This window comes from Chlorocebus sabaeus, chromosome 24, assembly GCF_047675955.1.
Source record: "Chlorocebus sabaeus isolate Y175 chromosome 24, mChlSab1.0.hap1, whole genome shotgun sequence".
Taxonomy (NCBI): Eukaryota; Metazoa; Chordata; class Mammalia; order Primates; family Cercopithecidae; genus Chlorocebus; species Chlorocebus sabaeus.
In genome coordinates this window covers 27,469,997-27,497,035 of record NC_132927.1, presented here as the reverse complement: position 1 = coordinate 27,497,035, position 27,039 = coordinate 27,469,997, and the positions used below count along the sequence as shown (strand labels likewise).

Genomic DNA, 27,039 nt, shown 5'->3' with positions numbered 1-27,039 from the left:
ATTCAAAGATAGGTGCAGTGTAGTCCCAGCTACTTGGAGGCTAAGGTAGGAGGATTGCTTGAGCCCAGGAATTCAAGACCAGCTTGGGCGACATGGCAGGACCCCATCTTTGGAAATTAAAAAAACATATAGGCATTCAAGATTTGGGTTACTGAGCAGCGGACACATATGACAAATGCCTCTGAAGAAAAAAACTTTTCAAGGAATGTCATGCATTCATCGCTAAGCACAGACAACTTCTTAGAAGCAAAAACCACTTGCTCAGAGAGATGCCTATTTAGGTTAAAGCAGGCTCAGCTTGGCAAATGAGCAGCCTTTACGATTGCTGTCCGAAAGAGGCAGTGGTTTCAGTGGGTTATTCTTAAAACTTAATTATGCATCCATCTTCTTTCTCCAGCTTGTCATTAGCTCATTCTCTCTCCCCAGCTCCACCTTGGCCCTCCAGGTCCCCCCACCAACCACGCAGGGAAAAAGATGCAGAACAATTGGCTGTGTGGAGGGGCAGGAAGGGAAAGGAATTGGGTTCAGATGGTGATGTCTGCTCTTTAAAAGTAACGTACAGGGCACTGAAGGTGGACAGTGTCACCAAGCACAGCTGCAGCCACATCTTGGGGAGCTATAGCTCCTCCACAGACCCCTAGCAAACCGCACGGGAGAGTCAGCTTCACAGAAAAGCGCAGGGCAGGGGGACCTTTGGAAGGTGTTCGTTGATGCACCAAGGTCACCAGATCTAGGGTTCCAAAATCTACCTGCCTTCCCTTCTGATGGGTCCTGTTACCAGTTTCCTTTGAGAATCTTATCGCGTCTGTCTTCCAGAGTCCTTATCCACAGCAGACATTTCCAGAAAAGATTCTCATAAATTTAGTTCCATTCCAGGATGGAATGGATTCTGGTTTGAAGAAGCTTTCCAATGGTCCAGTTTGCTTCTCTTCTACCCTCTGCCATCTTGGACCGCTCTGTTGTCTTTTTAATCCTAGGTGGTTCGAGATCAGATCTCTCACTGCACAGTGAAATTGCGCCAGACCACAGGTCTCATGGAGTACTGCTTGGAGGTGATTAAGGAAAATGATCCTAGTGGCTTTTTGCAGGTAAGAGTTAACTAGTTTCTGCTTCAGATTCTAAATGTCCCATAGAACATAGTCTAGGATGCTTAAGTCAGACTTCCAACAGCCCTGGCTGGGTCTGGGTCCTCAGTAACAGAACCTACCTTCACACTGCAGTGTACACGGAAGTGCCTGCTAAATAAATTCCACTGACTTCCCGGAAGTCACTGCTACCATGTACTACAAGTTTGAGAGGTGCATGGGTTTTTGTCTTTTTTTTTTTTCTTTTTTGCTTCTTTTTATTCTTGTGTTTAATCATGAAAACATAATTATCTGTAAGTTCTTTCAAAGTGGAGGTATTGCCTTGCCCAAGAATTCAGCCCTTATTCATTAATATCTCTTGGACAGTTTTGTCAGATGTCTAAGTGTCTAAGTTTGTAAGATGTCTACCTTCTTGACACCTTCTACTGGCCAGAAAGTCAGTGATTTCTCAAATGCAGAGATTTCTCATTCTTCAGTGTTAATTGTTTTAGTGAGATGCTATGGTGTAAGCTGGATTTTACTTAAGCTTTGATCCCATTGATAAGGAACGTTTTGTTAAGGAACATGTAGATCTCTTCCAAGTCACACTCTACTAAACTGGCCAAGAGTGACAGAGATTGAATATAAGAAATGAAAGAGCTTTCTACCAAAGAATACAGTGATAATCACATGAAGATGATGTGCTTAAATTGTGAGAAATTCCATCTGCACCCTCACTAAACTATTTTATGAAACTCATTTCCAAGTCTTGATAGGATACCCACACTTTAAATTAGAAGGGTTGAGCTACTGATTCTAATAGAAATTAACTAGTTTCCAACATATCATCCTTTAAAATTGTTGGCATTTAGTAAATCTATCATAAATAGCATGATCATATATTCAGATTTGTCTATTAAATCAGTTAACACCTTCTGATTTCTTATAATGCCCCCCGACTCACAAAAGTGTTCAGATTTGCTTGATAAATTATGAGTCACCCTAGTCCTAATGGGGTGTTCCTCACCAACTGCACTGAAGCAGTCAGGGTATGAGTTCTCAAGGCATTTTGGGAGTGACGCTCCTGGAGAGCCAAGGGGCAGTGTTGTGTTTCGAGTGTGGTGGTGTATTTCTTAGGCTGTGGTCTTTTTTATCTGATTAGATTTCTGACGCCCTCATAAGGAGAGTGCATCTGACTGAGGATCAGTGGGGTAAAGGCACACTCACTCCAAGGATGACCACGGACTTTGACTTGAGTCTGGACAACAGCCCTCTGCTGCAATCCATCCACCAGCTCGACTTCGTGCAGGTGAAAGGTATGTCCTTGCATCCCCCAAGTCAGAGAGCAACATCCTGAGTGGATGCTAGTGCTTGAAGCAGGATCAGTACCCCTTTGGCTAATGTTACAAGAATCTGGAGTGGCTCCTAACTTACGTAATGAAAATGTCTTTATAAATGTGTGACCTACCTTTCAGCAAGCTGGATAAATTCAGATCAACTCAATGCTTGCCTCTTTGAGAGTCTTAAGAGATTTCAAGTGTTCAGCACCAGAGAAGAGCTGACATGAAAAGAGGAAGGCAGAGAGAGAAAGAGATCATCACTATACATAAATAAAATCTTGGTACAGAAAGGAATCCAGAAATATTGATATAAATTGGAGGAGTCCAGAATTAAAATGACTGCTTCCACATGGATAGAGATAGTAAGCAAATGGTTGAGCATGGATCAGTGGGAATTTGAGAGGATCACAGTTGGCCTGCCAATACTGGCAGAAAAACGCAAGCCTGGAAGGAAGATGGAAATTTGATATAAACTTTAAAATTAGATTATATGATTAAGGGATATGGCAAGATCTCTTTGACATTTTGGGTGGGGGCTGAAAATATTTTAAGGAAAACAACTCTTTCAAAGAAAAATAACAAATCAAGCCAACCATGCAACAGCATTTTTATGGCAGTGTAAGTAATACCCATTTGAAAAATATTTCTTTTTAACTTTTTGTTTTGAAATACACAAGAAGTTACAAAAATAGTAAGAAGTTTTATTCACCCTCTACCCAGCTTCCGTTGATGGTTACATCTTGTAGCTATAATATAATATCGAAGCCAGGAAGTTGACACTGAAAAGTGTGTGTGTATAGTTCTATGCCATCTTATCCTATGTACAGATTCATACAATCACCACTGCATCGGGATACAGAACTGTTTCGTCACCACGAAGATCTCCCTCCTGTCACACCTTTAAAGTCATACCCCTCCCCTCCACTACCTCTAATCTCTAGAAACCCGTAATCTTTTCTCCATCTCTATAGTTTTGTCATTTACTGATTTTTAAAATTGAAATTATTTGCTCTTTGCAACTCCTGATTTAAGCATCCACGTAGTAAATGACTCTTAGCATTCAGTGCTTTAAAAGTTTTGTTTCTTAAGAAAAATATACCTGCATCCTTTTATCAAAGAGAGATTATATAAATCAGTAAGTTTTAGGACTGTCTACTTAGGGTCCACATCAGGCAGTTAAATGTGTTCCTGTACTTGGTACGTGTACGTCTCTCAGCCTTTTAATGGATTTTTACTCTCTTTTATTTTGAACTTTTTCCTTTTTTTGGGTTTAATATGTGTTGCCTTGGGAAGATGCCTTCATAAATTTTTGAAGTAGTGCATAGATTGGAAATAAGCATGCTTTGTTACGGTAAGAAAAAATGTTTAACATTTATTGAGTGCTAACCAAACCAGACATTCTCCGAAGTGTTTTACGTATAGCTCATTTTATTCTCGTAACCCTAGTAGACAGTTGAAGAAACTGGGGCACAGGAAGACTGGGTTACTTGTCTGAGCTCACACAGCTAGTGAGTGGCAAGGCCAGGATTCAAAGTCAGGGAGCATGGGTAGAGAATCAGCTCCTACAACTTCTAGTTTGTGCTGTAAAGCTGGTGCCACACTGAGCAGCTTCTTCAAAGAATAAGTGAATTCATCTCTTAATATTAACAAATCTACATTTTTGTTGCAGCAATTCTTTCTTGCTGTTTAAAAAAATATTTTTAATACCAATGTAGTAGCCTGTAAAATAAACCCATCCTTAATAAAATATAGAGCCCCAGATAAATCCCCCTGGATCAGCCTCTCTCTGTTCTCAATTCTTTCAGTGAGATAAAAATCACTGAAAGTTATGTCACAAGTAACTTGGAGGAAAAAATATGTCACAAAAGTGCAATAGAAAGACTTTTGGTGGTAGAGGAAAAAATGAGCTAACCCAATTAGCCTTGGTGAGGGGCAGGAGGAGGGGGCAGTTAGAGGGTAAAAGCCTCAGGGCTTTGAAATGCTTTAATCAGCTGTCAAAACCCTCTCCTCCCCCATTCATTGCCCTCCTGAGTCATGTCCATCTGCCCACGGTGGAGTCCAGGCCAGTTGGCAGGATGGTAAAGATTGAGCTGGAGTGAACAGGCCCTTCACTGGGTATGGGAACTGCGAGTTCATGCTCTCTGCATCACAGACCACATTTCTAAAGCACTGTCACTTGGCCACTTAGGACTGCACACAAAAGTAAGAGGGACAAGGCTGTTTGTCCAGTCTGTTCAAGTCTGCACACACAGCAGAGAATACCAAGTACTCTCAGGGCCAAAACGCAGAACACTCTCCTAGCACAAATCCATCTGAAACCACACAACAACCAGAACAATGATTCATGAAGTTAACCTAACAGGCCATTTGGTATAATACTGGATTATAGTCTTCCATTTTCATTTTCTTTTTAACACTTTGTCTAATTTAATTTACTTCTGATTATTATCACTCTGCCTGGTTAATTTATATGCTTTGCTTTGTGCTCATTGAGTTTAATTAATTCAGTGAGAGCCTAGTCTTCTTTAGAATCTGAATAATTTTCATCTGTCAGATGCTTGTGATGGAAAGAAAAAGCCAAAGGTCATGACACAATAGAACTTGATTGGCTGGAGTTCAGACTTCTATTGGCCTCTGTAATATCTGTTAATATACACACAACTCTTCCTGTTGTGGTGTTAATCTTTTCATTTTTTTAAAGATATTCTTAGTCAGTTTAATAAACTGCACTTTCACAACTTGTCAGTAAAAAATATGTCAAGAAACTGCACCTCAAAGACCGTAGCATTTGGAGTGGTGTTAAAGTAATCTGTCCTTTGTGAAACTAACAATATGTGTAATTCAATATATATTTTCCAATTGTGCTAAGTTGATTACAGGAGGAAGTTAAAATATTTTCAAATTCACTTAAAGTATGCATTTAAAGATCTGACTCAAAATGATAACTAAAATATCTGTTTACTTCTTGACTCAGAATTTTATCAAAGATCTCTGGTTTCAAAAGCTCATCATAGATGCCATTGTTGTTGCCATTGTTGTTGTTGATACCAAAGAAAGTAGGTTTACTGTTGGCTTTTACATATTTACACTCAGACCAGCTGCTATTCAGCAAGAATGCACTATCTAAAGTTTTACTCTCTTGTTAGCTAAGGATTTAACTGGCCCATTCTGATTCCACACCACCCTCAAGCAATGGAGATCTATTTGGTACCTTTTTTCAAATATCCCTAAATTGTAATGGCACATTTTCTGGTTTTATTTTGATTAGAAAATCATCTTACCCTCTTTCCAGAATACTGGAAGTGGCGTTTGATCTTTTAGACTTTTCTTTTATAGAAAACAACATATTAAGTTTTGTCTTTTATTTTTATTAGAGAGTAATTTAAAAAACATTTTCCACTTAATTCTAAGGTTGTATAATCAGCTCTTTTCCAGGTTATAGGAAGGAAATTTTAAGTCTCTTCTTAGTCAGCCAAGGGCTTTACTGTTTGGTTGAGAATAGATTTCAAATACCTACTTCCTCCCCCAATAAATATTAACCCAAAATTGTCTAAGTACACAAAGAATCCCAAAATTCATGAGTCATGGTACTGAAATGAAATGCCAGTTTGTTCATTCTGAACCAGGATGAAACAATGACCTAACAGTTCACCAAGCCTTTTTAGCACATAGACCACTGGCTGTTAATGCCTTTAAGTGTCTCTACTCACATAAGGGTGTATTTATTTTTATTGACACAAGTTGAATATAAGCCCTGAGTATGCACCAAGGTCATGGGCAAGGACAGTGTGATCTGAATAGAGTCTCCTATAAATCATAGAGGGAAAGCTGCCAGAGGGTTAGCGGGGAAGGAATGAGCACACACGCTTGCAAGTAATCTGTTCGTGCTGATAGCCTGAAATGCATGGACTCAAAACATGCGTTCAGGGTTATCTTTAACAGTGTACCGATAATAGCTTTCCAGAAACAGCTTGTAGTTCTTCTAAAGTCTAAACTTTTCTCAGATGCCATTTGTATTGTTCAGCCACGTAAAGGGGAATGCCAGTCTACAAATGAGCCTTCAGAGAAGATAACGCAGTAAAATTGCATTCCCAACCACCATAGTTGTGAAGGTAGAATCTTTATTTGGGGAATCTTTATTGTTGACATTATAGGAAACAGAAAGAAACTTTGGGAATTAGACATGGAGGCTTTCCTCCAGTACACTATTTCCAGACACTGGACTGGAGAGGGGCAGTATGATGCAATGCTAAGCATACAGCCTCCAGAGCCAGGCTGCTTGGTTCAGATGCCAGTCCTGCCACTTACTAGCTATAAAACCTTACTGTGCTTCCATTTCCTCAGCTGCACAATAAAGATAGTAGCAATATCTTCTTTCTAGGATTGTTGTGAAAATTAAATGAGTGAATACCTGTAAACCTCTCACCACATTCTCTAGCATTCAGTAAAGTGCTTGAAAGCATCCCTGATGGTTAGTGTTCCCTGTTGAGGTCGGGAGCCCAGCTTCTCTTCTCACTTCTCCCCACCACACTCCTGTGTACTTTCACAGAGGAATTCTGGACGGTTGTGAGTGTTCACAATCTGAAGGATTCGTGAAAATAAATAAATAAATAAATAAACAAAATGTGAGATAGAATTTGAAATAAAAAGGGAAGACATTAGAAAACATTGGTATAAGAAGATGATGCTGGAAAATTTAATTTTGAACCGCAGCTCCGCCAGACCTCTTCAAGGAAGTTAGTAAGAATAGCTGCCCCCTTGTATTTTAAGAGGAGAATTTTTAGCCTAAAGCTTGATTTTACAGGCTAAAAGAAGGATGAATGCTAGAACCCTGATCAGGTCAGGAGAAATTCATTCTTAAGGAGAGAACAACAGCTGCCCCAGAATGTTCATGAAAGTATAAAAATCAAGATAGCTAGGAAAGCCTCAATAACAGGAGTTTCAGTAAAACACAATGCTCTTCCTTAGATTTTAGTGCAGAAACCGTAATGCTATCCTTTTCCGAATCATAAAAGATAGGTTAATTGGAAAGTACTTTGGATTTCTAGTAGACCATTTATTTTGTGCCTAATGAAGTTAAATAGGATAACATAACACCCACTATAATATATATTTTTCTAGAATGTCAGCCTGAGTCTCTGCTAATGAGGCTGTAATTTTGGCACATTTACCTTTTATGTACAGCATCACTGGGGGTAAAATAAGGAAAAGGGAAAACTAATTCTCAGCACATGGAGGAATAAATTTAGACAGATGCAAATATCTCTGGGTTAGTTCTGTGTTATTTTTCCTCTCCACTCCCTTTGCCTTTTTGTCCATTTGCTAATTTGTCTAAATCTGGGACAATATCAAGATCTGAAGATTATTGAGTCTAGCCTTTTTTATATCCTTTTGGTCTTTTAAACTGTATCCACCAAGGACTTATAAATTAAGTTCTGATGTTTTAATTACACAGGACATCATGTATTTCAGTTACTCTTTTAATTATACCTATGGCTACACAGGTACATTTGAGTTTCTTATCAGAGACGTTGTAAGCATTTGCATGATTTAAGTTGAAACCATCTGTGATCTTATTCTTTGATTTTTGTAATTGATGAAATGCAGACTTGCCCAAAACATGAACAAAGGGAAAAAGAAAGACTAATATGGAGCTAATGAAATAAGAGCATAAGGAATCGTTTCATGGTGGGCACTAACTAATAAGGACAGTTAAGAATAAATACCCCCCGGGGGGAATCATTCATGTCTCCACAAGCCCTTTGAAGAATGGTTTCCCTAAACCTGTTATATTTTTCTTCCATAGTAAATATGTTAAAAATGCATTTTAATAAAGGAAACAAATTTTAAATAAAAAGGAAAGTCCCTAGTAGTTAAAATGACCTAAAATTAATCCTGTAGTTACAACTCCTGGGTGATGCCTATTTATATTTAGATACTCTCATTGAAAGGAGTTATGTCTTCTGTGTCCATCTCTTTCCAACCAGTCCTGTAGTTTATTTAGTGAGCAAGACAATGAGTTTATTTCCTTTCCTCCAAATATGGATTTCTGGGGCTTCTGAGCCTGCAGTAGCTGTAGCTCTTTGATAAGATTTCACCCAAATCCTGTGCCATTGAAACTTGAAACATGATTTTTTCTCCTAAACCGATTGCCTGCAGTTTTAACAGGCATGAATTTTGATTTAGCTGTGTTTGATTTAGTAGCTCAGACATGATTTTATTGTAATGTCTACAGTCTTTTCTTAAGTATAAGACAATTGATCGGCTTCACCTTTGCATTTCATATGTTACAGTTGCTGCTTTTGTTTTCTAGATTATCTACCATAGAACCTGTTTTCTAAACTGCTGTAAAATTAAACACTGTTTTGGTTGGGATGATTGACAAGGCATAGATTTAATTCAGTGCACAAGACACAGAGTCCAATTTTGGTGCAGCATACCAGGTGTTCCATGATGAACATTTGTTCATCTAAATGTCCCTGGATATGGTCTAAGCTGTTCTCTCCTGTTATTAAAGTGCTAACATAATAACAATAATAAATCAATGTTTTGGTGCTGAAAAAAATTTTTTAAACAGTTAGTAAAAACATGGCTCCCGGACAGATGCGGTGGCTCACACCTGTAATCCCAGCACTTTGGGAGGCTGAGGTGGGTGGATCACGAGGTCAGGAGATTGAGACCATCCTGGCTAACACGGTGAAACCGCATCTCTACTAAAAACACACACACACACACACACACACACACACACACACATTAGCTGGGCATGGTGGCGGGCGCCTGTAGTCCCAGCTACTCAGGAGGCTGAGACAGAAGAATGGTGTGAACCCGGGAGGCAGAGCTTACAGTGAGCTGAGATCTCGCCACTGCCCTCCAGCCTGGGCAACAGAGCAAGACTCTGTCTCAAAATAAGTAAATAAATAAAATAAAAATAAACCATGGTTCCCAACTGCATATATTAAGTTTATATATGAAGAACTGGGATTATTCAGTAACTAATATTTCTATGTGTGTCTGAAGGCTTAACTAATTTGCAGTTTTAAGTACTAGAAAAGAGTCACAGTATAAAATGTGGAGGGGGCTGTTATGACTCGTAACAGCATGACAGACTCTCACGTGGCTGCAAAGACATCTTGAGCCTCCTCGTCATGCTCCAGGCCCCTAGTCCACATGCCAGGTTCACAGTGGGTGTGCTATACCTGAAAATGAGTCGACTTGACCTAGTGCTGTTTTTGAGGTATAGCTACCTTGAGATAATGACGTCAGGTTCCTCGGAAGTTTTGAAATGGAAAGATCACTGTGATCTCACTGGGAACCAAATTTTCAAAAATCCACTGTTGTAGCTACTTATGTGCACAAGACCTGGAGTAGAATCACTGGTTTTAAAAAAAAATGATAGAATATTGGAAATGTAGTGGTTTCAGAGCTATTTCTCAGAATAGGCAGTCTCTGGTTTATTAACTTGGGTTTAAATCTCAGAATAAGTTTTATGATAAAATAATTAGCACAGCTTCAGGCACATTATGAGTTAAATGGGCTTTAGTGAGTTGGACTGGAAACCCAGCCTCCATGTAAACATTTCCTTTAGGGATAATGTCTTCAGTGCTCAAGGGGATGAGAACAGAGCAGTTCTGTGGATCGGCCTGTCTCCCCTCCAACAGCCACAATGAAGGTGGGAAGGGCCACTGTGCGCTTAGGAAATGGCCTAACCGCAAATCAGGAGCCAGTCTGACTCCTGGGGACTCTGTGAAGGATTCTGTTCAGTTCCCTTGTGCACCCCAGGCTGGCTACTTCTAACCACGTATTTGTCAGGGGGATGTTTGTCATTCTAAGATACTGGAATATCTGCAGCTTAACAGAAGCCAGTTACACTAATTTCTGTTTAGCTTCCTCTCCAGTCCCAGCAACCCCTATCCTACAGCTGGAGGAATGTTGTACCCACAACAACAGCGCTACGTTGTCCTGGAAACAGCCACCTCTGTCCACGGTGCCCGCCGATGGATACATTCTGGAGCTGGATGACGGCAACGGTGGTCAGTTCCGGGTCAGTAGAGAGCCCACTACATACTTGTTAACCCAAACCAGTGATCTGTCGGAGGACCTGCCAGGGAGTCTCAGGCTTCCCCATCTCTCCCGGGGACAGGCCATACCTGAAGCCTGCTTTCTCCCTCTACCATGAAGGTGGATGGAGCAGTCTCTGAAACTGCCCTACCCTTCTTAAGAGACAGGACATGCAGTACTGGAGTCACACTGCCTGCATTCAAGTTGGTCTCCTCCACCCTAGCTATGTGGACAATGCCTAATTATCACCCCTTTGAGTCTTCAGGTCCTTATTTATTAACGAGAAGGATGATAACAATAGCGTGAATCTCATGCCTTGTTGCTAAGAGTCCATTAGATAATTCATACAAAATTCTTAGTGTGCTGCCTAAGTACATGGCAAGCGTGCATTATTAGCTATTATTATTACCATCATTGCTTATTGCTAATAATATAATTAACCGTTGTCCAAGATTTATTTCTACAATCCACAGCTTCTTTGATTGGCATTCCTCTTAATTGACATGATCTCCTGTTACAGCTTCCCTATTCTAAGAAGCCTTTCTAGCAAAGGTTTTCCCAGTTCTATAGTTTTATTCTGGGCCTTTCACCAGATAGAACTGGTACCAGAAGATTGCTACCTTCCCAAGGCAAGGGAGCCCCATCCCCATTGAGAAGCTCATGCTGCCCTCTGAAGGCAGGACAGAATGGCCTCCTGGTAAGACACGGCTGTGGTACCTCCAGGTTGATGATTCATGTGCCACCACCTGTCAGCATGTGTCTGCTTCTCTCTCATACAGAGCTTCATTCTCATGCATCCTTTCCCTGCCACCCTACTTTCCATCCTCTCCACCCTAGTCTTGCCTGGAAGTTCTGATGCTTGGAGCTTCCCAAGGGAGCAGCCCTTCTGGGGACTGAGGCCAGTTCCTGCACTGAAGAAGAGGAGACCCCTATCTAAAAAAACCTCAGGCCCATGAGGATGAGGCTTTCTTCTGGTCACCAATGGCCAAACCTGGGCCACTAGCTTTCAAGAGCAAAGCCTCTCCAGGCCCCCTTTTCCTGAATGTGTTTTTGATCCCCACTAGGTTTAAGTACTTGAGAGCAGGGACCATGTCTTCTACAATTCTCAAGGACAAAGGTTCTCTCTATCTTTTGATAGAGAAGCCTTATTTACATATATGTTGATTTATTGGCATGATAAAATCTAATTTCTTTCTCTCCAAGATAAGGGTCTCAGGTTCCATTTCATGTCTTTTGCAGTGTGTGTTGTATGTGTGTAAAATCCTGTCTATTTGTCAGTTTCTCATTCCTGACTTTGCCTTTTCAGTTCCTGTGTCATTTTCAGGGCGTTTCTTTGCCATTTATTATCTTTTTTTTTTTTTCCTCCTGGGAAAGTAACTCTCCTGGTTTTCCCAATTCTTTAAATAAATTAATTCTCTTATTTTGTCTTGACTTTTTCCTCTACTCAAAGTGCGGTCCTCCCCCAGCAGCATTGGTTTCACCTGGGAACTTGTTAAAAATGCAAAATCCCAGACCCCACCCCAGACACCTACTGGATCAGCAACTGCATTTTTACAAGATCCTCAGGTGATTCATATGCACATAAAGTTTGAGATGCACTGAATGAGAGGGCATAATATTCTGATTTTTGTTATTCCAGCAGGAGTAATGAATTGATGGATGATCCAAGACCCCGGTCTTCTTAGTATCCTACCAGAGAGTTGTCATTTTAAGGCTGTGCTTTGAATGCAAATTATTTTTATTCATTACATCAGCATAATTTTGCAGTGTGTACAGCTGAAGAGGGAGGCAAATGCCTAACCTATGCTAAAGACACATTATGCTAGGATTTATTTTAAGCCTTTGAAATGTCATTCTTCCTCCTTTCCCTGTTTCCTCCGCCTTCCCTCTGTACTGTGATGAAAATCTATCCCCCTGTGGCTTGGAGTGTAATCTTTGTGACAGTTCTGAAGTCATCAGAGGAGTTCTAAACATAGGACAGAGACCACCTTCCTGTTTTCATGGTTTCAAACATGTTTTTTACAAACCATACTATGGATAAGGAGCTCAGTAGGGGTCATATACTGTATCAATGCCAAGTTAATAAGCGTAATCTGAACTATAAGCTCTCAGTTTTATTTTTTTTAAGCCCTAGCTGCTAATAACGACCATTCATTAGCTGCCTGGCCCATGCTAAATACAAGGCATGATGCTAATCTGCATATACAACATTAAGTAATCCTCACACCAACCTCATAAGGTGGATATTGTTATCTCATTTTACAGATTAGGAGACTGAGGCTAAAAAGGTAAATTAAGTGGCCCAATATCTCACAGGATTCAAATCCAGATTAGAATGGCACCAGGGCTCTTGCTCCTAACTACTGAGCGACACTGCCTCCTTCGCCCCTCAAAAGGGTGCAGGCTAAGTGCTGTCCTGTTCTTTGCTGACTCTCAGGAGGTGTATGTGGGGAAGGAGACGATGTGCACTGTGGATGGTCTTCACTTCAACAGCACATACAATGCTCGGGTCAAGGCCTTCAACAAAACAGGAGTCAGCCCGTACAGCAAGACCCTGGTCCTCCAAACGTCTGAGGGTAAGGCCCTTCAGCAGTATCCCTCAGAGCGAGAACTGCGTGGCATCTAAAGTGGCTGGCAAGCCTGGAGGTAACCCCACCACTGCCCACATTCCTGCAGTGTTTCCATGACTTGCTCTGCATTCTGCACAGAGCCGCTGTTCCTCTCCTGCCTTTAGAGAGCCTATGGTATGTGGATGTGATCAAACCAAAGATTCCACATCGGCAGTTCAAATGGCTTGGGCCGGCGGCTTCCTTTGATAACACTCTAACTAAGCTGCAGTTGAAGAAGCTGAAAAATGAAGGCCTGAATGTGCCCCCGGTGTGTTAGACGAATGTATCTAGGCTCTAGAGCAGGCTCCCATTCTCCACCGATACACATCATGTGCCAGTTTTGCCCAGATTATTCTAAGTTACTCTGTAGTACTTGCTTGTTCTGAGGGTGGGACCTAGGTTCTTTCCAGCTGTGGATTTGTATGACTGAATGTGTTTCAAATGGGTGTGGGGTGCTAGAGCTGTTCAGAGAGAGTCTGTTGGCCGCTCCTGGCTTACCCACTTAGACCGCCTCCGTTTCATACCCAAAACTGAGGCCGTCAGCACCAGGATTGAGACTTCCTGTAGCACCAAACAGGAAGAGACCAGCAACTTCGCATTACCCGCCATTTTCATCTTTGCCAGCCCCTCCAGTCTTGGCTAGGCTGCCTAGAGCCACCGTACAAAGTTCATCTCTAGAGAATTTTTGCTTCTTAGCTATACTTTAAATATTTTGGTCATCAGAGACATGTAATGTGTCTCAGATGAGAGACTTGAATTTGATGACCAGATATAACCTCTGAGGCTTTTAACATTTTCATGTTAAGAGTAAGCAAGACACATGAAATTAAACCTACAAAGAGGTATTTGTGGCTGGTGCCAAAGCATTCTGACACTTTGGGGTGTCATTTTAATCAAAGAAGTCACCCCCCACTTCACCAGGATTCTCCATAACTTCCCTCTGCAGAACTAATTATGTTGATTTTGTTCAAGTTCAAGATGTTAGCTAAAAGAACTATGGTGGTGTTTTTTCCCACTTCCCACAAACCTCAACATGTGCCAGTCACCCTAAAATGCTTCACATGGTTAAAAACAAGCACAATTTCGAATCCCACAGCAAGGATGAAAGGCCCCTAGCCATGAAAACAGTGCTTTGGGGAGCAGTTGTCAGTCTAAATGATGCTATTCCAAGAGAAGGATATGCTGAGGGAAAATGCCCACGTGACCTGTTCCTGTTTGGAGTACAGTGATGTTGCAGCTACAGCTTCCCCCAGAATTATCATTTTAGCAACTTCTCTCAGGGAGGACCTATCAGTTTGAGAGCAGTTGCCTCTTTTCTCAAAATACCATGCTAACTGCTAAAGCCCTCCAAGAGTCTTTCCTAGATGCAATGCAGAAGGCCCTTGCTGGTGATGGCCTCATTTCCCATGTGTGTACAAGGTGGTTTGATTGAAGAGTGAAGTGCATGCCTGCAGAGCAGAGAGAAATTTGTAGCAATGTTGCTAATATGTGTTATCAGATCTACGGGAAAACTATTTCTATTCATAATACATCATGGGAATCATACTATTCTGCTAAAAATCAGTTATTAGCATAACAGCCTGAGCACTTATGTCTCTCGTTTCATCCTGCAGGAGGATGTAGCGCCTCAGTTTATCTTAATGTTCATAAGATTATGGTGTCTAATTTAATAAATTACAGGATTGGAACTGCGATCCTTGGTACCACAGTCACAGAACTGGGGGTCATTTTCTAGATGAAACAAACGGAACAAGTTCTCTTCCAACAAAGAAACTGTACTGTAGAAATTAATTTCCTCCATGAATTTTATATATTGTGTACAAATATAAGGTATGTATCTGAATACAAAGAAAAGCCTATCATCATATAGATATCAGTATTCTCTGTTACTGCACAGAAATAATTTTCTCATAATGAAATAAAGTTCACACACATACTTTCTCCATAACTTTGGTTTGTTCTATTTGTTTCTCCCTCATTCTAATACATCCAGTGAGACAAGATTTAGAAAGCAAGAAAAGATGTAGTGAATAGCTTATTTAAAAAAAAAAGATTTGATCGATCCGTAACAATAGAGAAAGCCTATAGGATTAAATAATTATCTCTTTTTCATTTGCTTTTTAGAAATCAGTGAGAAAAATGCTATTAACAGAGTTTTGGTACATTCACTGCACTTATACTTTATTAATCTTATTTCCTACAGTTTCCAGAAAGGTTTGCTTTAGAGATTTTTTTTTTCTTTGCTGGTATTGGGGGTGGTGGGGTGGTGCATTCTGGCTTTCTAGTGTAACAAAATCTGTCACCTTCTTCTTAGCAAGAGTTAATCCCTTTTCAAACTTCAAAACAAAATTTCTGTATCACAGAAGGGTAAAATTTCATATGCAGTAACAAGTCTAACTTGTAATGACATGGATTTAGTCTGAGGTTTAAATTGCTCATCATTTATACTCTGTACTCTGTGAGCTTTCACAAAACCTATGGATCTAAAGGCAACATTATGCAGGGGAGGTCAAATGTCTACATTACTATAAGTTCTGATTGGTATTTTTCTTCAAAAGCAAATTTATCTGTCTATTTATTGGGCAGTGCTTGATAAGTGACCACTGTGCGCTAGGCTGTGGGTATAGAGTGTTGAACAGATGTTATCCCTGCTGTTCTGGAGTTTACAAGCTAGAAAAAGAGAGAAGCCTTAGAGAAATAAACGTATAAATAGTTCCATTCTTACACATTGTGATAAACACTGAAAAAAAAAGGGAAAAAGGATTAGCAGGAAGATAAAACTTTTATAGGAGAATTAGGAAAACAGTACAAATTAAATTCAATGGAAATTATAAAGAACGTACTATTAAGAGAAAAGGAAAGGAGTCAGGTGCCATAGCTCATGCCTGTAATCCCAGATACTTGGGAGGTTGAGACGGGAGGATCCTGTGAGCCCAGGAGTTTGAATCTAGCCTGGGCAACATAGTGAGACCCCATCTTAAAAAAAAAAGAGAGAGAGAGAGAAAAGGAAAGGAGAATGCATTATTATATGAGTTCAACTGTGGTTAGTTCTCTGAAAGCAAAGTTCCTGGAGATGTATCAAAGACACCCATGGAAAAAATGCCAGTTGCATATCTAAACTAAATTATACTGACTTAAGATGAAATATAACTGTAAGCAATTAAGAATTTTAATGAAATTTAAAAATAAGGCCCTCAAGCCCCAAAACTTGGCCATGTATATCTTTAAATTAATTCATCTAATAGCCATCATGGCTGTGCCACAGTCTTCGAAACCGTCTGCAAAAGAGTATCTGTTGAAAACGTTATACAACAAGACCATCTTAATACTCAGAGTTCTGAGGTTTATACTACGTGTGAGACAAGCTGTACTCCTATTTAAAAAAATCATACAGGGTTGAGAACAGGATGAGACATTTTCTGTTTATTTTTCTCTAGTTTCCCTCTTCCTACCTAAATAGATTCTGCCTACAAAGTCTATTTAGGTAGGGGCTAGACATCTGACTTTGTAGGACAAATTCTATCTATTTAGTCTATTTAAATAGACTTTGTGGCTATAAAGCCAGACATGTAGCATCTTCCAATATCTTTCTGACCTTTCTACCTTCCTTTTTTTTTTGAGACAAGGTCACACTCTGTTACCCAGGCTGCAGTGCAGTGGCACAATCATAGCTCACTGCAGCCTCCTACACCCGGGCTCAAGGGATCTTCCCATCTCAGCCTCCTGAGTAGTTAGGACTACAGGCATGTGCCACCAAGTCTGGCTAATTTTTAAAATTTTTTGTAGATGTGGGGTCTTGCTGTGTTGCCCAGGTTGGTCTCAAACTCCTGGCCTCAAGTGATCCTCCTCCGTTGGACTCCCCAAGTACTGGGATGACAGGCATGAGCCACCCTGTAGCCCCTAGCTGCCTTTGGTAAGGACCCTTGTGATTACCTTGGGTCCACCTGGATAATCCAGTATAATTCCCCCATCTCAAAATCCTTAGTGTAATCACCTCTGCAGTGTCCCCTTTGCCATGGATAATAACGTATTCACAGGTTCTGGGGATTCGGATGTGAACATTTTTAGATGGCCCATTATTCTTAGTACTATACTTTATGAGGAAGGTATTATTATCGTCATCTTTCTCTACTTATGGAAAACTGAGCTGCTGAGAGATTAAGTATAATAATATGTTAGATCCTGGACTTTAAGCCCCCAGTGCTCAGCACAGTCCGCTGTGATGCTAACATTAGAAAAGTGCTACTTGCGGCCGGGCGCGGTGGCTCAAGCCTGTAATCCCAGCACTTTGGGAGGCCGAGACGGGCGGATCACGAGGTCAGGAGATCGAGACCATCCTGGCTAACACGGTGAAACCCCGTCTCTACTAAAAATACAAAAAACTAGCCGGGCGAGGTGGCGGGCGCCTGTAGTCCCAGCTACTCGGGAGGCTGAGGCAGGAGAATGGCGTAAACCCGGGAGGCGGAGCTTGCAGTGAGCTGAGATCCGGCCACTGCAGTCCAGCCCGGGATACAGAGCAAGACTCCGTCTCAAAAAAAAAAAAAAAAAGAAAAGTGCTACTTGCACTCAACCAAAATGGAAAGAAAGAGAGGGAAAACTATCCAAAGTCTGTCTGCAAGGTGACTGAAAACACCTTGTCAAAATGAAGCAGCGCTGGGTAGCTGCCTCAAGTGCTCATCCAGAAATCCCAGCTAGAAGTAGGACTTTACTACTTGCAGTCATGTTGGGCGGATCTCCTGAGGTGAGGAGTTCGAGACCAGCCTGACCAACATGGAGAAACCCCATCTCTACTAAAAATACAAAATTAGCTGGGTGTGGTGGTGGGCGCCTATAATCACAGCTACTTGGGAGGCTGAGGCAGGAGAATCGCTTGAACCTGGGAGGCAGAAGTTGCAGTGAGCCAAGATCGCACCATTCCCCTCCAGCCTGGGCAACAACAGTGAAACTCCGTCTCAAAAAAAAAAAAAAAAAAAAAAAAAAAGGTTTTGTTGAAAACAGTAGAATTCCAGCTTTAAGAAGATGTGGGAGTGGCCGTCATTTCTAGCATCATATCCAAGCTCTTTATCTGGTCCTGTTCCCATTTTCATGTCTTTGCAGAAATTTCCTCCAGCTCCCTCCCATCCCAGGTGAGCAGGTCACCTAGAGAGGCCCTTCCCCCACTGGTACCAGTGGATGCTCTTGGCTGGCAGTGACAAGATTTGCCCAGGAAGGAAAAGGAATATCAGAGCTATATCTCTGAGGCCTTTGAAAGTTACTACCAAATGAGGTCTGGCACTGAGAGCCCTGCTTGGGTTGACATGACAGAGCCGTTTATTCACAGAAGGTTTCCAGCCCCGCCTGTCCTAACTGGGAGGGAAAGTGGGGAGAAGGTAGTCAGCAATAATTCAAGAAAAGAAGGCTGGCTCTCAAGCCATCTACCCAGCATTTTTCAGGATTGTTTTATCTAATGACAAATAGGTTGGGATTCTTGAAACTACATCTTAAAAATTGCTTTCTAAAATGTGGGCCTAGACAATGTTACTCATAAAGATTAAAATGTCTTTCTCCCCGATTAGACTCTCAGCATCACACTGCCCCTTCCAGTGTGGTGGCTCCTTCTTCTGTGCATCGAAGGAAACTACCCAGAAAAGATTTAATGGTGCAGACAGAATATAGAATTATGCTTCCAGCCTGTAATCCCAGCAGTTTGGGAGGCCAAGGCGGGCGGATCACAACGTCAGGAGATTGAGACCACGGTGAAACCCCGTCTCTACTAAAAATACAAAAAATTAGTCGGGCGCAGTGGCAGGCACCTGTAGTCCCAGCTACTCAGGAGGCTAAGGCAGGAGAATGGCATGATCCCGGGAGGCGGAGCTTGCAGTGAGCCGAGATCGCGCCACTGCATTCTAGCCAGGGGGACAGAGCGAGACTCCATCTCAAAAAAAAAAAGAATTATGCTTCCATTTGTCTGAATGCAAATTGGCCTCAGATGCATCTGTCCAGAATCTTTTTGCAATTATTTATTTATTTATTTATTCATTCATTCATTCATTCATTCATTCATTTATCTTTCCAGAGACAGAGTCTTACTCTGTCACCCAGCTGAAGTGCAGTGACACGATCGTAGCTCACTGTAACCTTGACCTCCTGGGCTCAAGTGATCCTCCTGCCTCAGCCTCCCAAGTAACTGGCTCTATAGGCATGCCACCACACCTGGCTTTTTTTTTTTTTTTCCATAGAGACAGGGTCTCACTATGTTGCCCAGCCTGTTCTCAAACTCCTGGCCTCAAGCGATCCTCATGCCTTGGCCTCCCAAAGTGCTGTGATTACAGGCATGAGCCACTGTGCCCAGCTCCTTTGCCCATATTTAATAGTGATTTTGATCCAGCATAAGTACTGCACCCTGATGTGCTGAGACCTCCAGAAATGCTGTGACCTTGTGAGCAACAAAGAACCTGTCAGAAGAACAACTACAGGCAACACCTCAGCCCATCTAATCCCTCTGGCCAAAGTTCCAAGGAGGACAGTGATGTGTGTGCCTTTCCAATCCCTAACCACTACATAAACTAACCACTCTATTTAGAGAAGAAAAGATTTATCCTTAACACAGTTGAGGTTTATTAGGTCCTCTATACAAACCTTGGTCCCCACTGAGACCACTGGAATGTGCTCTGGGGCCAGTGGCATAAACTTTACCTTTTGTATATTTCTGGGTTACAAAGGAGCAGCAATAGTCTCATCACCCCAAAATTTTATCCGCCAGGAATTGATCCTACCTGAGTCTCTATTGTATCCCTCCACAGCCGTGGTGTAACTTGGATATGTCCCTTAGCCTCTCTGAACTTCAGTTTTGTCATCTCTAAAACCATGGACTTAGAGCTGAGGACCTCTAAGTCTTTACAATTAGTACCTCTGTGGCTTCTCTCTCTAAAATTACTGTTGAAAGTTGTTTCAGAAAATGCTATGAAGCAGCATTAGATACCTCCTGCCTCCTCCAAGAGTCATGATGAGTCTTAAAGTTATGCCTATGATACTGAAAATTCAACACTAATAGGAAATGATTGATAAAGGATCACATAAGGAAATGTATCTGGTCTACTGAAAGATGGTTTTTCTGTCTCTGCTTTTCCTGACCCAGAGCATCTGGGCCTCTCCAAAAATAGTTAGAAGAATATGCATTTCCAGGACAAAGTTTTCAAGGTAGGTAATCATACCTGACTATATTTGGGTAAATTTTACAAAATCCAAGGTGAGAGGCATAATGATAGGTTTCAGAGCCCAGAAAAGAGAGATACTTTGTTCTTTTAAATTTTGACACATGCATGATATCCCAGGGAATTTCTTGCATTTTTCCATAGGACTGAATTAGATTCAGAACCCCGTTTTTGGTTCTGGGAAGTGTGCTTTGCAACTGATACTCTGGAAAGCAGTTTAGTCCTTTGGAATCCTCTGTATCTAATTGAAATACAGGAATTTTCAGTTCTCCTGATGATAGTTCCTTATAAATAATGCCATTGTATTCTAAATTCGAATGGAGAACCTGGTGATGAAGTATGCCGCTGTCCTTGGGGTGGCAAAGGCTGTTTCATTCTTCTAAAAGACGGTTTTCAAAACAGATTTGTTTCTCACTTCTCAATTGCAATTAATGCCACACTTAAGAAAGCTTAAAATACCACCTTTTATTATAAATTATGTACCAGTTGGACATAATTGTGACTTTGGCTGCTTATAAGACCATTTACGAAAACAGCCTCATTCTTCATTCATTTCTTTGTCTCTTTTAAAATCTTCCCAACAAAAGCAAATTACTTTACAGCTGGTTCATAATTGAGTTGAAACTCATCTTTTAACACTGTACAGTTCTTAGTGACATGTCTTGCCTTTCCGTGGTCCAAAATACAACCATCTTATTGGACCTGGGTTCAAGGACTGCTTAAATTACAAAGTTGTTCACTACAGACAAGAGGACAACCCAGACTTCTCCCAGACACAAAGGATGCTGGATTAGTATACACTATCATAAGCAACCACAGTCTATTTGCTTTTCCTCTTTAGATTCCAAAAATAACACCCCAAAGACTACCTTTTCAAATCTTCTACAACATCTGCAAAAATCTTTAGTACTCTGTACTTGGAGTCAGTCAAGAAATTCCACCCCCAGAAGTGTAAAAACCAATCAATAATATATAACACTGATTTTCTCTAAATTATTATTTTTCTTATGGTTGAGTCTCCTGCCAACTTTATGTTTCCCAACTGCTCAATTCTACTACACTGTCTGGCACATGATAGGGGTTCAATAGCGTTGGCTAATGAACAAATGAAAGAAATATACGGGCTGGGTGCCATGGCTTACGCCTGTAATCTCAACACTTTAGGGAGGCTGAGGTGGGAGGACTGCCTGAGGCCAGTGGTTTGAGACCAGCCTGGGCAACATAAAAAGACCTTGTCTCTACAAAAAAATTTAAAATTGGCCAGGTGCAGTGGCATGCACCTGTAGTTCCAGCTACTCAGGAGTCTGAGGGAGGAGGATCCCTTGGGTCCAGGAGTTCAAGGCTGCAGTGAGCTGTGATCACCACTACACAGTACACTCTAGCCTGGGTGACCAAATGAGACCCTGTCTCTAAAAAAGAAATAAAGAAACAAAAGAAATATATGGTGGCCAAACAGGAGTACATCACCTAGATATTCTCAGTCAATAATACAAGTGGTCCCCAGCCAATCTGCTTTGTTGATTCTTGATTGCTTTTTTTAAGCAGAGGTCTCTGCCCTTATCTAGACCTTAACTCCAGACTCCAGCCAGTCCTAGCGGGGAAGGGAAAGAAGTCCAGGAAAGAGCAAGAGGAAAACGATGGTCACTGACAGAGTTGACAGAAAGCATGTCTTGATACGTATTCATTATGAACACAGTCCCATCCTAGAGTTATAGTTATGCCTAGAGTCACCACATTCAGCCACTGACATACTGTTTTCCATTGCTCTTTCCTGCTAAACTGCTTTCACTCAGCAAAGCTCGGCAACCACACGGGATCCCTGCATGTGATGAAACATGATGTGATATTAAAAGTCTCTTCAGGAGCTCCTCTTTTTTCTCTAGTGAACTATAAAGTTAAAAATTAATAATAATTACTATCCTGCATATTAGCTGTGACCTGAAACATAGCTTTGTATCATGTATTGTGAAAAAAAATGACAACCTCATTCCTCTTTGTCTTTACTAATAGAATATGAGTGGCTGAGAAGCCTTCTCCATATTGTGATAGTTGTGTTTTGAAGGGGAGGTGAGGAAGTAGTGTGTGCATTCTTCCTGCATCCCATGGGCATAACGCAGAATACACACTTAAGTAGGTGTGTGCACATTCAATGTGAGTTAAGTGTGATTTGGCTAAACCAGGGAGTGGCAATACTCTTCTCAATGTTGTCATATTGTCTTTGATTCATGCCTTTGAACATGTCCAGAGGGCATGACCAGGAGAGTAAAGGATTTGGAATCCATACATAGTGAAATGGTTGGACATTGACTCTATTTAGCCCAGAAAAGGGAAGATTTAAAGAGGATTGGTGACTGGCCTCAAATACTTGAAGAACTAGTGATCTGTTCCATGTGGCCCCAGATAGTAACGCTACAATTGGAGAGTGGAGCTCCCAAAGAGGTATGTCTAGATGAATATAAGCAATAACTGCCAACTAGAGGGAGCTGGCTGGAAGCAATGAGTTCCTCATCCCAGGGAACTTCAAGGGGAAGCTTGATGGCAGCTCCTCTGATATTAAGTGTCTTCTCTCTAAGACTTCTGAAATCTAAGGTAATGTGGAGTGGTATAGATGACTTATAGGCAGCTGACCCAGCGTGTGCACTACACGCCCATGGGGAAGGGTATGAGGGGAGAATTGCTTGTTTAATCAAGCTGGGATCAGTTGGAAAATGTATCTCTCTTGTAATTCATTTGGAAAGTTCTCATTGCAAGGTAGGATTTTTTGTTGTTGTTAAGAGCTACTTAGAAAAAATACGGTAAAAGCCCAGCTGGTAGGGAATGGGAGGTCATAGATGGGGAAAAAACTCAAAAACAAAAATGAAATGGTTGTACAATATGGATGTTAAATAAACTTGCCTGATTAGAGGGCATAATTCAAGAGTGAGAGGAGTCAAGGAAAATTGGGTCATCAGTAAACAGTGGATCCAAATGGAAGGATAGGAAGAGCCATAACTATCTTAGTGTCAAGTTACTAATCCCGTGAACAACCATAGCTACCCTCACTCCCCACCCTACAAAGGGGTGCCATCACCTACTCTAAGTTCTTCTTGGTGCTGAGAATAGAAAAGGTGAGTACAATTTATGATGGGTTTGGATACACTCCCCAAGGTCTGCGTTCAGTAAACATCTCTTCACTGGTTTTCAGATAACTGCTTGGGAATTCAATACACTCTGAAATTCATCTTATTTTATATGTCTTTTCCATTAAATTTTAAAGCAACAAATATTTTCAATATAATGAATTGACTGTCACACCTAGTGAAAAATACATTTCCAAGCAAATTCTTGTTAATAAAAAAATTTTTTAGGCCAGGTGCGGTAGCTCACACCCATAATCTCAGCACTTTGGGAGGCCGAGGCAGGCAGATCGCTTTGAACTCAGGAGTTCAAGACCAGCCTGGACAACATGGCAAAACCCCATTTCTACAAAAACTAGAAAAATTAGCTGGGCATGATGGCTCACGCCTGTAGTCTCTGCTACTCTGGAGACTGAGGTTGAAAAATCACTTGATCCAGGAAGCAGAGGTTGCAATGAGCTGAGATCGTAGCATTGCATTCCCGCCTGGACAACAGAGTGAGACCCTGTCTCAAAAAATAATAAATAATGCATAATAAATAAATAAGTAAGTAAATAAATAAATAAATAAATACAATCTTGTATTGACATAAATATAGTTGTAAATGCCTTAGCTCCCTAAAAGAAGCCCATGCCGGTTTGTGGCACTTGGGTGTTGTATTTTGAATTTTTCTATTACACTCAAAGGCTAATTTCCCCTTAAGATGATTATAACAAATAATTTTTGATTTATCATATCTGAAGAAAGAAATGATAATACATGATATTAAGTCATTCAAACCGTATGAAGTTTAGGTAGAAGAAAACTTAAATGTATTTTTAGTGGAAACACAAAGTCTTAACTCCATAAATAGCAATTCCTTTTCTCGGAGATCTGGTTTATACTTTTATTTTTTAAAAGTCATCCCCCCACAGATAAGTCTAAAGTCTGAAAAGCTAACTTTAGTGTTGTGAGTGCAGAGGCTGACTCTTGGAGGTATTAAATTAAAACTTGCCAACGCCCTCGTTCTGAGTTCTTCACATAGGATCGTGTTCTACACACATACACACTCCGGTTATTTTTGCTTGAACATGCAGAGTAGCATTTTGATAGAAGTGTATGTCCAGCAAAGAATTGCTGGTAACTGATTCAAACCAGAAAAACATTCACAGAAATACCCCCTGGTCACAAAAACGAAATTATTATTTCAATGAGAAGAAAGTTCCTTTGTGATTTTGGACATGGAATATTACCTTCCTTCCATCTGTATTTCCTAAATTATTGCTATTAGACTGACTGTTAAGAAGGCTTCAATTGGTGAAAGATCCACCTCTGACTAGACCACACCATGCATAGAACCAGCTATTGTTTGACAAAATAGAAAGGAGCAATTTTAGTAATTTAGAGAAACTAACTCATGCCCTTCTAAAACCGGATCAAATAATTGTTAAGTCTTTAGTCTGATATAATAATGATCTTCAGGCCAAACCTGACCATCTGAACAGAAACAGACATTTTGCCACCAATGCACCTCACCACTGCCTACAGTCTGTTTATCATTAGAGAAACAAAGATGGTCAAGTGACATCCCTAGAGTCTGATCATAATTCAGAAACAAAGGTAAGGCTCCTTCCCTGCTTACTTGTCCAGCCCTGTCTTCCTTAGACCACCCCACATTTCCTCCCCTATTCAAAGACAGAGTCTGGAGTGTGCTAGTGTAGAAAAATCAGCTCATCCATCTAATAGAAAAATACACATTGGGAGAGAAAGGGGAAAATACGGAATAGGAAACAGTTTGTAAAAAATCACCATCTCTTAAATAGAAACCTTTTAAGAGACCATTGTTGAGTAGGTAGTAACTCCCAGGACAACTGAAGGTAAAATAATATCCTCTTGGTCATCAATAGGTAAAATTTGCCTTTACATTTTGTACGTTCACTAAAAATATTTTATTTAATTAAAAGGAAACCTTCCAATTTTCTACCACTAAAAATTGGGAGAAAATGACAACAATCGCCTATGATGTTGGAGGTGTCCTCTGGTCTTGGATCCTGATCTGCTGAAAATTCCCTCCCTGCCCCCAGGCACATTGGCTTTGTAAATGCCTGAGTGTGGCACCCTGTGGGAAAGATGAGGCTTTGTATGAATGCATTGTTAAGGCAGGTCTTGGGGAACCATGCACAGGGACATAGCAGACTTCTGATCTCTAGTTTGCATTGATCTTACATTTAGACACAGATTCAGAAGAACAGACCCTCCCTTTTCCAGTGCCTTCGGAAAGATTGCCGCTCCGTAGAATGAGTCCTTTCTCCTCCACCCTTAATCTACAACCCAGCTTCCCTGGGAGATCCTACTTTGATTTCCGATCCTCACCCCACCAGCTGAGCTTGCATTCCTCTTTACAGTCTCTCAATGCACCGGGTGAGCTGAGCTCCTCAGACCTTTCCCCTTGATCTATGTGCCTTGAAGGCATCTCTGAAACGCGTGTTTTGTTCTTGCCATTCATGTGTGTGGTGAGGGGGATGAGCTAGTCTCTGTGTCTGTGGCCTGCTTCCGGTATGAGGAGCATCGGGATGGTGGAGCTTTGTGGTGTTCTTGTTTGTGTGGTGCAAGGAGCAACCATGGAGCTGTGGTCTATGTATAACGGCATCAGAAAGTGATGAGTGAAGTTACTCTTTTTGCACAAGCTGGTACCACCATGGATAACCCACTCTGTCATCACATGCAGTGGCATAGCACGGCACAGGTGCTGGCTGAGTGGAGGCCGTGGCAGTAATGTTTGCAGCCCTTCTGTATCCAGGAAACCAGCGGTGTCTGGGAGACTGGATCAGTGCATCCAGCCTGGAGTGGTCTGATTAAACATAGACTCAAGAGATCTTTATTGACAAAGTAAAATAAAAGTAAAAACACACCAATAGCAGAAAGCATCCTATATAGCAGGCAATCCAAAGAGCAGAAAGTGAAAGCATTTTCTGCAAAAGCCTGTGCTCACTGCTAGGACAGTGGGGCTCCTGGCTGAGTGTTTTCCTAGCAACGGGGTGGGATCACTGCTGGCTGAATTAGAAACCCTTAACTCCTAATGCCTAATGACCAAAGATCTGAGTAATCAAAAAGTCTGGCCTCCTGGAAGTTTCCCACAGCCAAGCCGGTTGTGACAGAGCCTAAGGCTGATTGCAGCAAAGCTAGACTTGTGTTCCTTTGTAGCGAACACTGCCTAGCAAATAGAATCTTAAAATATCTAAGATGCAGACCTATTTGATCTCTTCAGGACTATATTGTAATCATGGATACACATGATGCACATTTCACATTTCCAAAGGTTTCTTTTGTTTTTTATTTTATTCTTTTTGCTCATCCCACATTCTGGAATGAAGAAGGCCACAGCATGACAGTGCAAAAAGGATGCAGGGACTTCAAGCTCTCTTTAAAATGACATTTTTCTTTGTGCTTTTATGTTTCTTATTGTTTTTCTGTGCACTATGGCTTCCCAACATGCTTTGTTATGAAACTCTTTTCCCTTGTGTCTAATGTACTGAAATATTGTTACAGTCTTTGTAATGTATATTGTCTCAAGAATAAAATGAAATGTGAGTTTTGGGATATTTGATGGGTGTGTTTAAGAGCATTATTCTAGTTGTATTGTTCAATCTTAAATGTGTGATAATGTGTTTAAAATA

General features: G+C 41.0%; 1 protein-coding gene across 9 annotated transcripts in view; it reads left to right on the top strand.

Annotated features, from left to right (window-relative positions):
* Nucleotides 1-27,039, top strand: part of TRIM9 (tripartite motif containing 9) — a 267,774-nt gene that overhangs the window by 231,907 nt on the left and 8,828 nt on the right. For 4 of the 9 annotated variants that reach the window (XM_007986676.3, XM_007986675.3, XM_037983970.2 and 1 more), the window contains exons 8-11: nt 978-1,088; nt 2,227-2,380; nt 10,291-10,448; nt 12,903-13,041. In XM_007986676.3, the coding sequence (XP_007984867.1) occupies nt 978-1,088; nt 2,227-2,380; nt 10,291-10,448; nt 12,903-13,041 (562 nt within the window). Of the gene's footprint in view, nt 1-977; nt 1,089-2,226; nt 2,381-10,290; nt 10,449-12,902; nt 13,042-25,594; nt 25,784-27,039 lie in introns of all 9 variants that reach the window. The other 5 variants (XM_073010990.1, XM_007986671.3, XM_073010989.1 and 2 more) reach the window with 3 other exon arrangements.